Source organism: Kogia breviceps, chromosome 9, assembly GCF_026419965.1.
Source record: "Kogia breviceps isolate mKogBre1 chromosome 9, mKogBre1 haplotype 1, whole genome shotgun sequence".
NCBI classification, from domain to species: Eukaryota; Metazoa; Chordata; class Mammalia; order Artiodactyla; family Physeteridae; genus Kogia; species Kogia breviceps.
Genome location: NC_081318.1, coordinates 115,605,143 through 115,618,501, shown reverse-complemented (window position 1 = coordinate 115,618,501; position 13,359 = coordinate 115,605,143). Strand labels below are relative to the sequence as shown.

The window sequence follows — 13,359 nt, the reverse complement described above, 5'->3', positions numbered from 1 at the left end:
GGTGATAGGACGATTAGTGCACATATATTAGAGCACAAACACACCCTTGTGTAAGTGTTTTCTCTAAAATTACCATTATTAGTATTCCCGGTGTCAGGGGATGGTGCAGCATTGAACCGCTCTCAGCTTGCCCACCGTAAGAGGGCGGATGCTTCGTCCTGCGGGCCCAGTTTAAACCTCTGTGGGGGTGGGGCGGTGGAACTCCCTGGTGGTCCAGCGGTCAGGACTCCGTGCTTTCACTGCCGAGAGCACCGGTTCAATCCCTGGTCGGGAACGAAGGTCCCGCAAGCCTCCCAGTGCAACCAAAAAAAAAATCTCTTTTGGGGGGACGGGGTGTGTAAATGACCGTGCTCAACAATGAGGAAACAGAAATGCACGTGTTGCTGGTAGGAGTTTAAGGGGTAAAACTTGCTGGAGGGCATTAACCATTGGCATGAATAATCAACATTCACAGACTGGACTTTCTCCAGGAAATACTGGAGGATGAGGTCAAAGATTCAGCCACAAGGATGGTCATCGCAGCGCTGGCAACAACATGGAAAGTCAGAAATAGTCTAATGTCCAGCAGCTGGGAGCTGGTTAAATGGATTGTGGCTGATCCGTAGGAGAGGATATGTTTTTCGACTGCAAGTTCATCCCCCACGAATGAGTCATGAAATCAATTTCGCAGATAACACCAGCGTTTTTTTAAAAATCAATGATAGGCTAGAACAGAAAATACCCGCGGCTTCTCCGGCAGTGTTATTTTGTGAAATGTTTGTTCTACTCTTGCCTGTCCGTGTCCGTGCCTGTACACATCACCTCTCAGTGTGAAAATATATTTCTTGCTGAAGGTCATGATCAAAAGGTCAACAGCACGCAGCACAGAACCATACGGCCGCTGCAAGTGTTTGAAACACACATCTGACCAAAACAAAAAGATGTTTTCACATGTTAAGGGAAAAACCGCAGTTTTTCCAAACCAGGAGGAACTGTGTGCTCGCGATCTGGGCAGTGACTGTCCCGGGTACGCAGGGCTGTGTGTGTGCGTGGCATTTTGCCTGTGGCCTGGAGTCATGCGGGAGGGGCCTGGCAGTGTCAGAGGGGGCTGGGCACTCACCCAGGTAGCTGAGGGTGACCGGCAGGAAGACGAGGCCATGCAGCAGGCCCAGCGCGGTGATGAGGAGGTTGAGGCGGAAGAAGAAGGTCTGGATGAGCTGAGCCTTGGCCAGGCCCAGGACGAGGATGCCGGGCAGGTTGGTCATGGCCACTCCCGCGAACACCTGGGGGGTCACAGGTGGGCGTCAGGCTGGGCACGGGGCAGCCGGCCGAGGACTACGCGAGGCAGCCCATCCACTCACCGCGCTGCCCATGGAGGTGGTGGCCTCCTTGGCCCTCTCAAGCCGCGTGGGCTTGGTGCTGATGGCAAAGGAGCGGGTGATGTGGGACACGAACTCCACAGAGATGCCCACGGCCTGTGGGGAGAGAGGGGGCTTCAGCCACAAAAGGGCGGGGCCAGGGGTCTCCACCCAGACCAGCGGGCAGCACCTAGACTCTAGAAAGAGCTGGGGTCGTCCTAGGAGGCCAGCGCCCCTCCTGCCCTGGAGCCCCGACCCTCCCTTCGGCCAGCAGGTTACCGTGACCAGGTTGATGAGGGACACAGCATTGTAGCTGATATCCCACAGGGTCATGAAGCCCACAGTGTCCACCAGGACCATGATGATGGAGAACAGGTTGAGGAGGCCGGAGCAGATGTCCATGCCCAGCAGGAGGCAGCAGACAGCAAAGGTGGGCACCAGGCAGATGGTGAGCGTGAAGAGCCCCTCAGGGATCATGGTCAGGTACTGCTCGTAGAACACGTTGGTGATCCTGCGGGTCGCAGAGCACAGTCACCGCTCCGTGGATTCCCACGCCCACTTCAGGATGACCGTGCAGCTAGGGGAGGGTGTCGGGGGGCCAGGGCCCAGCTGCAGCCCGAGCCTCCCTGCTGGAGCCCATCCCCACCCAGCAGCCGCCCTCACCGGCCCAGCACCCTCACCCAGGCCCACCTCCCTGTAGCCCAGTGCCCAGGGACTCACGTGTAAGGGAAGACCTCGAAGTCTGGGTCGGTGCCCGGCACCTTCCGCAGGTCGGCGGTGATGTTGGCTGCCAGCGCCCGAGCTGCCCGCAGAGCCTCCGTGTAATCCTGAGAGTTCTTCAGCGGCTTGTGGTAGGCCATGAACCGCGAGGCTGCAAAGATCAGAGCCTGTGCCAGGCGCCCTCAGAACCCCCAAGGGATAGCGCCCAGCTGGGTTCAGGGCTCTGCCACCACCATTTGGGAATTCTTAATACATTTTGAGCAAAGGGCCCTGCGTTTTTGGTTTGGCCCCAGTCCTGCAAACTCTGCAGCTGGTCCTACTGCTGTGCAAGACTCAAGTCCCAGCCCTGCCTCGGATGGATAGAGCTTACAGAGATCTCCCAGGACTTCCTGGTGGTGCAGTGGTTAAGAATCCGTCTGCCAATGCAGAGGACACGGGTTCGAGCCCTGGTCCGGGAAGATCCCACATGCCGCAGAGCAGCTAAGCCCCCTGCGCCACAACTACTGAGCCTGCACTCTAGAGCCTGGGAGCCACAACTACTGAGTCCATGCGCCACAGCTACTGAAGCCCACGTGCCTAGAGCCTGTGCTCCACAACAACAGAAGCCACTGCAAGTGAGAAGCCCGTGCACCGCAAGGAAGAGTAGCCCCCGCTCTCCACGACTAGAGAAAGCCCACGCACAGCAATGAAGACACAACGCAGCCAAAAATAAAATTAAATTGAGAAAAGAAAAGAAGAGATCTCCCAGATGAACCCAAACGCTGCTCTGTATGGTTTCAAGACATGCGTTGGATTATTAAAATTCATTTAATTACTTCTCCAATGTACATATTCCTATAGGAAAGGACCAGAAAGGGAGACAGAAAAAGGGAAACAGCTGACTTAACAGAGCTGGGCATCAGGGCACCCACTGGGTAAGTACAGAGTCATTCATTTAACCAACTGCTCACTGCCCACATCTGGGTGTGACTTGTGCCTGACAGAAAAGGACGTGGGTGGCTCCCGAGCATGGCATCAGCCACTGAAAAGTCCATGAATGTCACACTGACCTTGGATTTGGGGATGGGGAGAAGGAAGCAGGGCAGAAACGGGGTAAAGTCTGAGGATGTGGAGCTGGGTAACGTGACCTCTGAAGATAGGGCCAGGGCAGTCAGAAGTCCCCCATCAAGGAGGAAGGAGAGAAGGTTCGAGATGGAGAAGCTGTTCCCTGGGACTCATGGGGCCCCTGGAGCAGCTGACTCTGGTCTTCCCCTCCAGTCAAGGCCGTGCTTACCTAAGACCTGGCCATCTGGGCCCAAGTTCACGGAGGTGCTGTACGCTGCCAGGCCGCTACAGGGAGAAGACCAGAGCAGGTTAGCCAAGGATCGGACCCCCTCCGTGTGCCTGGCCTATGGCCACTCCCAGAGAACCCACACTGCCTCTTGCCCCTCTGTGCCCCCACCTTGGGCGCCCACACAGCTGTCCTCCCTGGTGGACCCGCCACCACCCCAGCCTACCCTTTGGGACATTTGATGTTGGGCTCATCGTTCAGGAACCAGGGAAGATACGTGTGGAACTGCTCCACTGATGGCCGGACAGACCCTGCTGTGGGTTTCATGCACTTCTTCAAGCAGGCCAGGGAGTCTGCAAAGAGAGCAGAGGCTTCAGGTGGCAGCACCCCCAAGGCCAGTCAGCGCCCCCTCTGCCCGCCTTGTGGTCCTTTCCCACCGTGATCCCCACGCACTGACGCTGCCGCCACGGGCATGGGGACTTCTGCAGAGATTTGCATTTGTCTCTAACTGTGGGAGGAGTTCCCCTCTCAGTTATGGAAACGGCTGGTACCTATGAGCAAGTGAGGGAGAGAAGTTTGGGGCAGAGAAACAGCCACCACGGGGCCTCCCCGCCCCACCGACAAGCGCAGCTGCTCCGGGGTAGGGCCACGTGCCAATCCCAGCTCTCACTCGACTCCCTCGGCACGTGAGCAGCAGCCTGCCCGGCGGGTGTGGGCACAACTCAGCAGGGGCATGAGGGGGTGATTGCCTGGCGGGCCAGCTGGGCGTCCACACATACGGGTGCAGTCCCCAGCACCTGTGCTCCAAGACGGGACACCCCCCCCCACCCCGCCCTGACTGACCCCGCCGAAGAGCAGGAGGGGCTAAGAGATCCTCCACCAGTCCTCTCCTTTTTCTCGCCTCAGTTTCCCCAAGACGTAGTGGGGCCCTGAGCCCCCAGAGGCCCCATACTCACTGACAGTCGAGGGGCAGAACTCATCTTTATTGGGGCCAAAGACATAAAGGCGGCAGCAGGAAGATGAAGACAGCCAGTCAATGAAGTCGTCCACCCAGGAGGACGCAGGGATGGCCAGGTAAGACCTGAGGGTCGGGGAGAGGAGCTCAGGGGACAGGACCACACAGGCAGGCTGCGGCAGGTCCTTCCTATGGTCCAACCTTCACTCTGGGCCTCCCCAGGCACATGGCAGCAGGTGGGCAGCAGGGCAGGGTAGGGAGACAGACGGGTGGGCTGGGGCACTCACTCATCAGGGAACTCAGTGGCATACTGGATCTTCTGGGTTAAGGAGAAGTTGTTGCAGCCTGCACTGGAGCAGATGGCGTTCAAACCTGCCTCACTGGAGAAGTTGTAGCCCCCAGTGGTTACAAAGTAGACTGGGGCCCCCACCTCAAAGTAGCGGTTCAGAAAGAGGAAATAGTCAAGCAGGTACGAGTCCTGGAACAGAGGACAGTCAGTGAGGCCAGGGCCAGACACACCCCAAGAGCCTTGCTCCAGCAAATGCTCAAGAGGTACACACACAGATGTGCATGCTCACAGAGGTACAGAGATACGTGCTCACAGAGTCACATGTACGGTTCCATTACAGATGTACATGGTCAGAGGTGTGCCCATAGAGGTACGCACTCCAAGGTACACACATCCAGGTATAGTTACAGGTACATGCATAGAACACACTCATGGAGGTACATGCACAGAGCATCACATGCCAGCCTGCATGAACACACTCTCTGACACACACACAAACATATACACATAATTTTACCCCTTCTTATCATCCCCAGTTTGGTACAGCCACAGTCTAACAAGCTGGCCTGTGATCACAGACTGCATGGACACGCACACGTAAACACCCATGTGCACACCCTCAAGGCCCTGTGCCAGGCATCTGCATGGCCTGTTCCCTTCTCCTATAATGTAAAACCTCAAAGTGACATCAGGGATGATGTTGGAATAGGAAGAACCAGGATTCCACCTCCCCACCTAGACTCCAGCTGCACTGGCAGAATCTGTCTGATGTAACTATTTTGGAATTCTGGGGTCGATTGAGGGCTTGAAGCTTCCAGAGAAAGGCTTGGATGGTTCTTAGCATGGTACTGGCTACTCATCCTTTATCCTCCCAGCCTGAAGCAGGCAGCCATGCATTCATTCCAGGAACAGTTTGCACACAGCTTGCAGGATCCAGGGTAGGCTATAAGGCCCATCTCTTAAATATCAAGGATAAGTGTTCTGATCACTCATTGCTGCTTCTGATATCCATAGAGCAGACACAGAGTCAGGCACCATTAAAACCTTCACCTCAAGCTGAAGTTACTTCCAAGATATTTAAAGAGCAAGTGCTTGATTTATTGTTTTTCCCCTTCATATCTCCCTTTTTATCCTTTTGAAAGCCAGACCTTTAAGAAACATGACACTCAAAATCAACCACAAATACAGGGGAATTTAAACAGTCACTGCACATGCCCAGGGAAAGGTGAAGGCTCAGAAAAGATCTGTAAAGACTTTAACTTTACATCTGAGGCTGATCTCCAGGACAGAGACATCAGTAACAATTAAGTTTTGTTTTTGTTTTTGTTTTTTTGCATTACGCAGGCCTCTCACTGTCGTGGCCTCTCCCGTTGCAGACCACATGCTCCGGACGTGCAGGCTCAGAAGCCATGGCTCACAGGCCTAGCCGCTTCGCAGCATGTGGGATCCTCCCGGACCAGGGCACGAACCCACGTCCCCTGTATTGGCAGGCGGATTCTCAACCACTGTGCCACCAGGGAAGCCCACAATTAAGTTTTTAAAAATAAATAAATAGGGCTTCCCTGATGGTGCAGTTGTGGAGAATCCACCTGCCAATGCAGGGGACATGGGTTCAATCCCTGGCCCAGGAGGATCCCACATGCCACAGAGCAACTAAGCCCATGTGCCACAACTACTGAGCCTGCACTTTAAAGCCCAAGTGCCACAACTACTGAAGCCCATGCGGCTAGAGCCCATGTTCTGCAACAAGAGAAGCCATGACAGTGAGAAGCCTGTGCACCTCAATGAAGAGTAGCCCCCGCTCACTGCAACTAGAGAAACCCCACGCACAGCTACAAAGACCCAACACAGCCAAAAATAAAAACAAATAAATAAATTTATAAAAATAAATAAAAAATATGCAAACCCTGAGGAAGGAAGAGAATCTGATCTCTAGAGTTACTGTGGACTCTCAAATGTCCATTTTTCAACAACAACAACAACGAAAATCATAAAACTTACAAAGACTCAGAAAAATACGGCCCATACCTGGGAACAAAAATTAATCAACAGACACCATCCCTAAGAAAGACCAGACAATGGATTTATTAGACAGAGACTTTAAAACAACTATCTTAGAGATGCTCAAAGAGCTAAAATAACATAAGGACAAAGTCAAGAAAACAATATATGAACAAAATGGAATGATCAATAAAGAGAAAACATAAAAGAGAACCAAAAAGAAATTCTGGAGCTGAAAAGCACAATAATTAAATAAACAATTCACTATAGGGATTCAAAAGCATATTTGAGCAGCCAGAAGAAGAATTACCAAACATGAAGATAGGACAATTGAAATTATCAAGTGAAGAAGAGATAGAATAAAGAAAAATGAACCTGTGGGACATCATTAAGCAGACCAACATATCATGGGAATCCCAGAAAGAGAAGAGAGAGAAAGAAAGAGGAAGAAAGATTATTTGAAGAAATAACAGCCAAAATTTCATAAATCTGATGAAAGATATGAATATAAACATCCAAGAAGCTTAACAAACTCCAAGTAGGATAAACTCAAAGAGACCCACACCAAGGCACATTACAATTCAACTGTTGAAGGATAAAGACAAAAAGTGAATTTTGAAAGCAACAAAAGAGAAGAAGCTTATCATATACAAAGGATCCCCAATAAGATTATAAGCATAGTTCTTATTAGAAAACTTGAAGGCCAGAAGGTGGTGGGTTTGTATACTCAAAGTACTTAAGGGGAAAAAACTGTCAACCAAGAATCCTACTTCTGGCAAAACTGTACTTCAGAAATGAGGGGGAAATTAAGGCATTACCAGATAAACAAGGGCAGAAGGAGTTTGTTGCCACAAGACCTGTCCTGCAAGAAGCACTAAAAGGAGTACTTCAAGTTGAAATGAAAGGATGCTAGAGTATAACTCAAAACCATATAAAGAAATGAAGATCACTGGTAAATGTAAATACATCGAAAATTAATAAAAGCTAGTTTTATTGTAACTTTGGTTTGTAACTCCATTTTTTAATTTCTACATAACTTAAGAGACTAATACATAAAAAATTATTAGTCTGTGTTTTTGGATACACAGTGCATAAAGATGTAATTCTGTGATAGCAATGACTGAAAGGAAATGGAAAGGAACTGTATAGGAGCAGATTTTTTTCTATGTAATTCATGTTAAAGTAAGATTAATTCAACAAATTTTAGGATATTTAATGTAATCTCCCTGGGTAACCACAAAGAAAATAGCCATGGAATATACACAAAAGGAAATGGAAAAGGAATTTAAACATTTCACTATCAACTAAACAAAAAGAAGATAGTAATGCAGGAAATGAGAGACAAAAAACCTATAAGGTATATAGAAAACAAATAGCTCAATGACATAAGTAAGTCTTTCCTTATCAGTAATTACTTTACATGTAAATAGACCACTCTCTCCAAAAAGAAGTCAGAGGTTAACAGAATGGATAAGACAAACATGATCCGACTACATGATGTCTATAAGAGACTCACTTGATATCCAAAGTTGCCCACAGGTTGAAAGTATAGAAAAAAGATATTCCATGCAAATAGTAGCCAAAAGAGAGGTAGCTATCCTACTACCAGGTAAAATAGACTTTAAACCAAAAAGGTTACAAAAGACAAAGAAGAACATTATATATTAATAAAAGATTCAACAAAGCAAGAGTAAGTGTGTATAAACAGTTACACACATAATGAATGACCGTCAAAATCTATGAAGCAAAACTTGATAGAAATGAAGGGAGAAATAGAAAGTTCTACAATAATAGTAGAAGAGTTCAATACTCCAGTGTCAATAATGGTAGGACATACAGAAGATAATTAAGGAAATAGAGGACTCAAACAACACAGTAAACCAACTAAATCTAACAGACATATACAGAAACTCTGCCCAACAACAACAAAATACATATTCCTCTCAAATATGCATGGAACATTCTCCAGGATAAACCATGTGTTTGGCCACATATTAGATCTCAACATTTTAAAAGATAGGTATCATATTATGTATAGTCTCTGACCATGACTACATGAAGTTAGAAATCAATAACAGAAGGAAAACAGAAAAATTCACAAACTTGTAGAAATTATACATCACACTCTTAAACAACCAGTGGGTCAAAGAACAAAGCAGAAAGGAAATTAGAAATTTACAGATGAATGAAAATGAAACACAACATGCCAACACTTATGGGATGCAGTGAAAGCAGTGCTAAGGAGGAAATTTATAGCTATAAATGTTCACAATAAAAAAGAAGAAAGATCTCAAGTCATCATCCTAACTATACAACTTACAGAACCAGAAAAAAAAATAAAAACTAAACACAAAGCTGCCAAGACAAAGGAAATAATAAAGATTGGAGCAGAGATAAATAAAATAGAGAATAGGAAAACAATACAGAAAATCAATGAAACCAAGAATTGGTTCTTCAAAAAGTTTAACAAAATCAACAAAGATTTACTTATGTCAACTAAGAAAAAAAGAAAAGACTCAAATTACTAAATCTGAATTGAATGTGGGGACACAACTACTGATTCTACAGAAATAAAAGGAATTTTAAGTAAGTACTATGACCAATTGTATGCAAACAAATTGGATAACCCAGATGAAATGGACAAATTCCAAGAAACACAGAGCCTACCAACACTGTGAAAAGAAGAAATAGAAAATCTGAATAGACCCATAACTAGTAAGGAAATTGAATCCATTTTGAAAAATCAACTCAACATAGAACAGCCCTGTACCTGATGACTTCACTGGTGAACTCTACCAAACATGTTAAGAAGAATTAACACCAATACTCCTCAAACTCTTCCAAATAATTGAAGAGGAGGAAACACCTTTAGCTCATTCTATATAAGGCCAGCATTGCCCTAATACCAAAGCCAGACAAAGACACTACATGAAAAGAAAGACTACAGACAAATATCCCTTATGAATATTGATGAAAAATATCCTCAACAAAATACTAGCAAATTGAGTACAACAATATTTTTGAAGGGTTATACACTGTGACCAAATGCGATTTATCTCAGAATTCAAGCGTGGTTCAACACATGAAAATCAGTCAATGTAATACACCGCATTAATAGAATGAAGAGAAAATCACGTGATCATCTCAACTGATGCAGAAAAAACTTTTGACAAAATCCCATGTCCTAGGAATTCCCTGGTGGTCCAGTGGTTAGGACTCAGCACTTTCACTGCTGTGGCCCGGGTTCGACCCCTGGTTGGGGAACTAAGATCCTGCAAGCTGTGCAGTGTGGCCAAAAAAAAAAGAATTCCACATCCTTTTATGAAAAAAAAAACTCAGAAAAGCAGGAGTACAGCAGAGTTCCTCAACATGATAAAAGCCATAGATATGAAAATCCCACAGCTAATATCATATTCAGTGGTGAAAGACTGAAAGAATTTCCTCTAAGATTGAGAACAAGATAAGGATGCCTGCTTTCACCACTTCTATTCAACATTATACTGGAAGTTGTAGTCAGAGCAGTTAGGCAAGGAAAAGAAATTTAAGGCATCTAAACTGGAAAGCAAGTAAAATTATCTCTGTTCATAAAATACATCATCTTATATACATATATAAAACTCCAAAGGTCCACCAAAAAAACCCGTTAGAACTAATAAATTCAGAAAAGTTGTAGGTCACAATATTAACACACAAAAATCAGTTGTATTTATATATATGAACAATGAGTAATCCAAAAAGGAAATTAAGAAAACAATTCCATTTACTATAGCACCATAAAATACTTAGGAATTAACTTCACCGAGGAGGTGAAAGACTCATACACTGAAAACTACAAAACATTGCTGAAAGAAATTAAAGAAGACAGAAATTGAAAGACATCCAATATTCATGAGCTGGAAGACTTAATATTGTTAAGATGTCAATAGTACCCAAAGCAATCTATAGATTCAATGAAATTCCTATCAAAATCCCAAAGATGTATTTGCATAAATACAAAAATCCATCCTAAAATTCATACTGGAATCTCAAGGGACCCCAAATAATTAAACAATCTTGACAAAGAAGAACAAAGTTGAATGACTCATATTTCCTGATTTCAAAGTTTACCACAAAGATACAATAATCAAAACAGTGTGGTACTGGCACAAAGACAGACACATAGACCAATGGAATAGAACAGAAAGCCTAGAATTAAACCCTCACGTATATGGTCAAATGATTTTTGACAAGGGAGCCAAGACCATTCCCACCAACAAATGGTGCTGGGGAAACTGGATATCTACATGCAAAAGAATGAAGTTGGACCTTCAAAAATATACATAAATATATATAAAAATCAACCCAAAATGGATCTAAATTTACAAGTTAAAACTACAAAACTCTTAGAATAAAACATAGGGGGAAAACTTCAGTACATTGGATTTGGCAATGATTTATTGTTTTGTTGTTGTTGTTGTTGTTGTTTGGCCACATCACAAGGCTTGCGGGATCTCAGTTCCCCAACCAGGGACTGAACCCGGGCCCTGGCAGCAAAAGCCCAGAGTCCTAACCACTAGACCATTAGGGAACTCCTGGCAAAGATTTATTCTTGAATATGACACTAAAGGCACAGTTAATGGACAGAAAAATAGACAAATTAGACTTTATGAAAATTAAAAACTTTGATGCATCAAAGCGCACTACTAATAGAGTAAAAAAGCAACCAACAGAAATGAAGGAAATATTCACAAATCACATATCTGATAAGGGATTAATTATCCAGGATATCTAGAGAACTCTTAGAACTCAACAACAAAATCCAACCCAATTCAAATATAGGGCTTCCCTGGTGGCACAGTGGTTGAGAGTCCGCCTGCCGATGCGGGGGACACGGGTTCGTGCCCCGGTCTGGGAAGATCCCACATGCCGCGGAGCGGCTGGGCCCATGAACCATGGCCGCTGGGCCTGTGCGTCCGGAGCCTGTGCTCCGCAACGGGAGAGGCCACAGCAGTGAGAGGCCCGCGTACCACCAAAAAATATATATATATATATATAGACATTTCTCCGAAGGAGCTATACAAATGGCCAATAAGTACATGCTTAACATCACTAATTGTTAGGGAAATGCAAATCAAAACCACAACGAGATACCACCTCATACCCATTAGGATGGCTATTATCAAAAAAGAAACAAACAAACCCAAAGAAGCCAGAAAACAAGTGTCGGTGAGGATGTGGAGAAATTGGAACCCTATGCGTTGTTGGTAGGAATGTAAAATGGTACAGCTGCTGCTACAGAAAACAGTATGGAGGTTCCTCAAAAAATTAAAAAATAGAATTGCCATATGATTTAGCAATTCCACTTCTGGGTATATACCCAAAATAACTGACAGCAGGGTCTCAAAGAGATATACCTGTAAACCCATGTTCATAGCAGCATTATTTCACAATAGCTAACACATGGAAGCAACCCATATCCATCAACAGAAAAATGGTTAAGGAAACTGTGATGTATATGCATTTGTATACATATGAATATTCTTCGGCCTTAAAAAGGAAGAAAATTCGAACATGTTGCAACATAGCTGAACCTTGAGTACATGATGCTAAGTGAACTAAGCCCATCACAAAAGGACAAATAACGTTATGATTCCACTTACGTGAGGTACCTAGATTAGTCAACTTCAGAGGCAGAAGGTAGGATGGTGGGTGCCAGGGGCTGGGGGGAGGGGATGGGGAGTCAGTGTTTAATAGGGACAGAGTCTCAGTTTTGCAGGATGAAAGAGCCGTGGAGATGGATGGTGGGGAGTGTTGCACTACAATGTGAACGTACTTAATGCCACTTAAAAATGGTCAAAATGGCAAATTTCATGTTAACGTATATTTTACCAGGAAAAAAAATTGAAAGAAATACGTTTCATAACATCATAAGAAACAAACAAATCTCCCCCAAAGAAAAATAAACAAAGGGCGTCAACAAAACCTCAGCTGGGTCTTGCAGCCCACCACCACCTTCCTTCTCGCTCATTGGCTCGGCCCACCAGGCCCCTGATACCTGTCCTGGGGGCACTGGGGACCCTCTTCTCTTCAGCCCTGTGAGCAGCCCCCAGGGCCACCATGGGCGGCAGGGTCATGCTGGACCCTTGCTGGCTTTGCTGCCTCCTCTTGCTCCCTACGGTGGCTCGAAGGTGCCGTCCTGGCTGTCGGCTCTCCTCCCACCTCATCTTGCTTCCAAGGCCAGCATCACCTGCACATGGCTACCCAGACTACTCATCCCAGGGCTCCTGCCAGCACCCGGACCCCCATCACCCCGCCCAGGGCGGCCCTGGATGTCTGAGCGCTCGTGACGCTCTCTCTCCCCCCGAGCACGGGCACGCAGACTTGCTTTCCCCCAGCCACCAGCCCACACCACCTCTGGCTGCACATCCAGACGAGCCTCTCCGATGTGTGCTTGCTGGCCCCAGCCTGGCAGCCAGCACCCTTCCCCACCCCCGACCCCAGGCCTCCTGCTCCCGGGCTCCACCCCCACTCCTCCCCACACCCGTTCACTCCCACACCCAGGAAGTGCACCTGGATGTGCCCCAGCCTCCCACGGGTCCGTGCCTTCACCCTCGCTGCCTTCCTCGGCAAATGCCACTCATGCTCAGATGACCCCTCGATCCGTCCTCTGCTCAGGACCCTCAAGCCACAGCGGTCTTTCCTCCCACAGAGCCCCCGACCCTCACTGTCTTTCAGAGAGGACGGTACGGTGACACGGGCTGCTGCGGAGCCCAGGCCTGAGGATGTGGAGTGCCAGCGGAAGGCAGGT

At 46.7% G+C, this 13,359-nt stretch overlaps 1 protein-coding gene across 3 annotated transcripts in view; it reads right to left on the bottom strand.

Moving 5' to 3' along the window:
• The window catches only part of NPC1L1 (NPC1 like intracellular cholesterol transporter 1), a 52,506-nt gene that overhangs the window by 3,915 nt on the left and 35,232 nt on the right, over nt 1–13,359 (bottom strand). For all 3 annotated transcript variants that reach the window (XM_067043048.1, XM_067043049.1, XM_059074630.2), the window contains exons 11-18: nt 4,570–4,760; nt 4,284–4,408; nt 3,554–3,680; nt 3,331–3,386; nt 2,058–2,208; nt 1,617–1,848; nt 1,341–1,454; nt 1,100–1,262 (exon numbers count right to left, since the gene is read on the bottom strand). In XM_067043048.1, the coding sequence (XP_066899149.1) occupies nt 1,100–1,262; nt 1,341–1,454; nt 1,617–1,848; nt 2,058–2,208; nt 3,331–3,386; nt 3,554–3,680; nt 4,284–4,408; nt 4,570–4,760 (1,159 nt within the window). The remainder of the gene's footprint in view (nt 1–1,099; nt 1,263–1,340; nt 1,455–1,616; nt 1,849–2,057; nt 2,209–3,330; nt 3,387–3,553; nt 3,681–4,283; nt 4,409–4,569; nt 4,761–13,359) is intronic.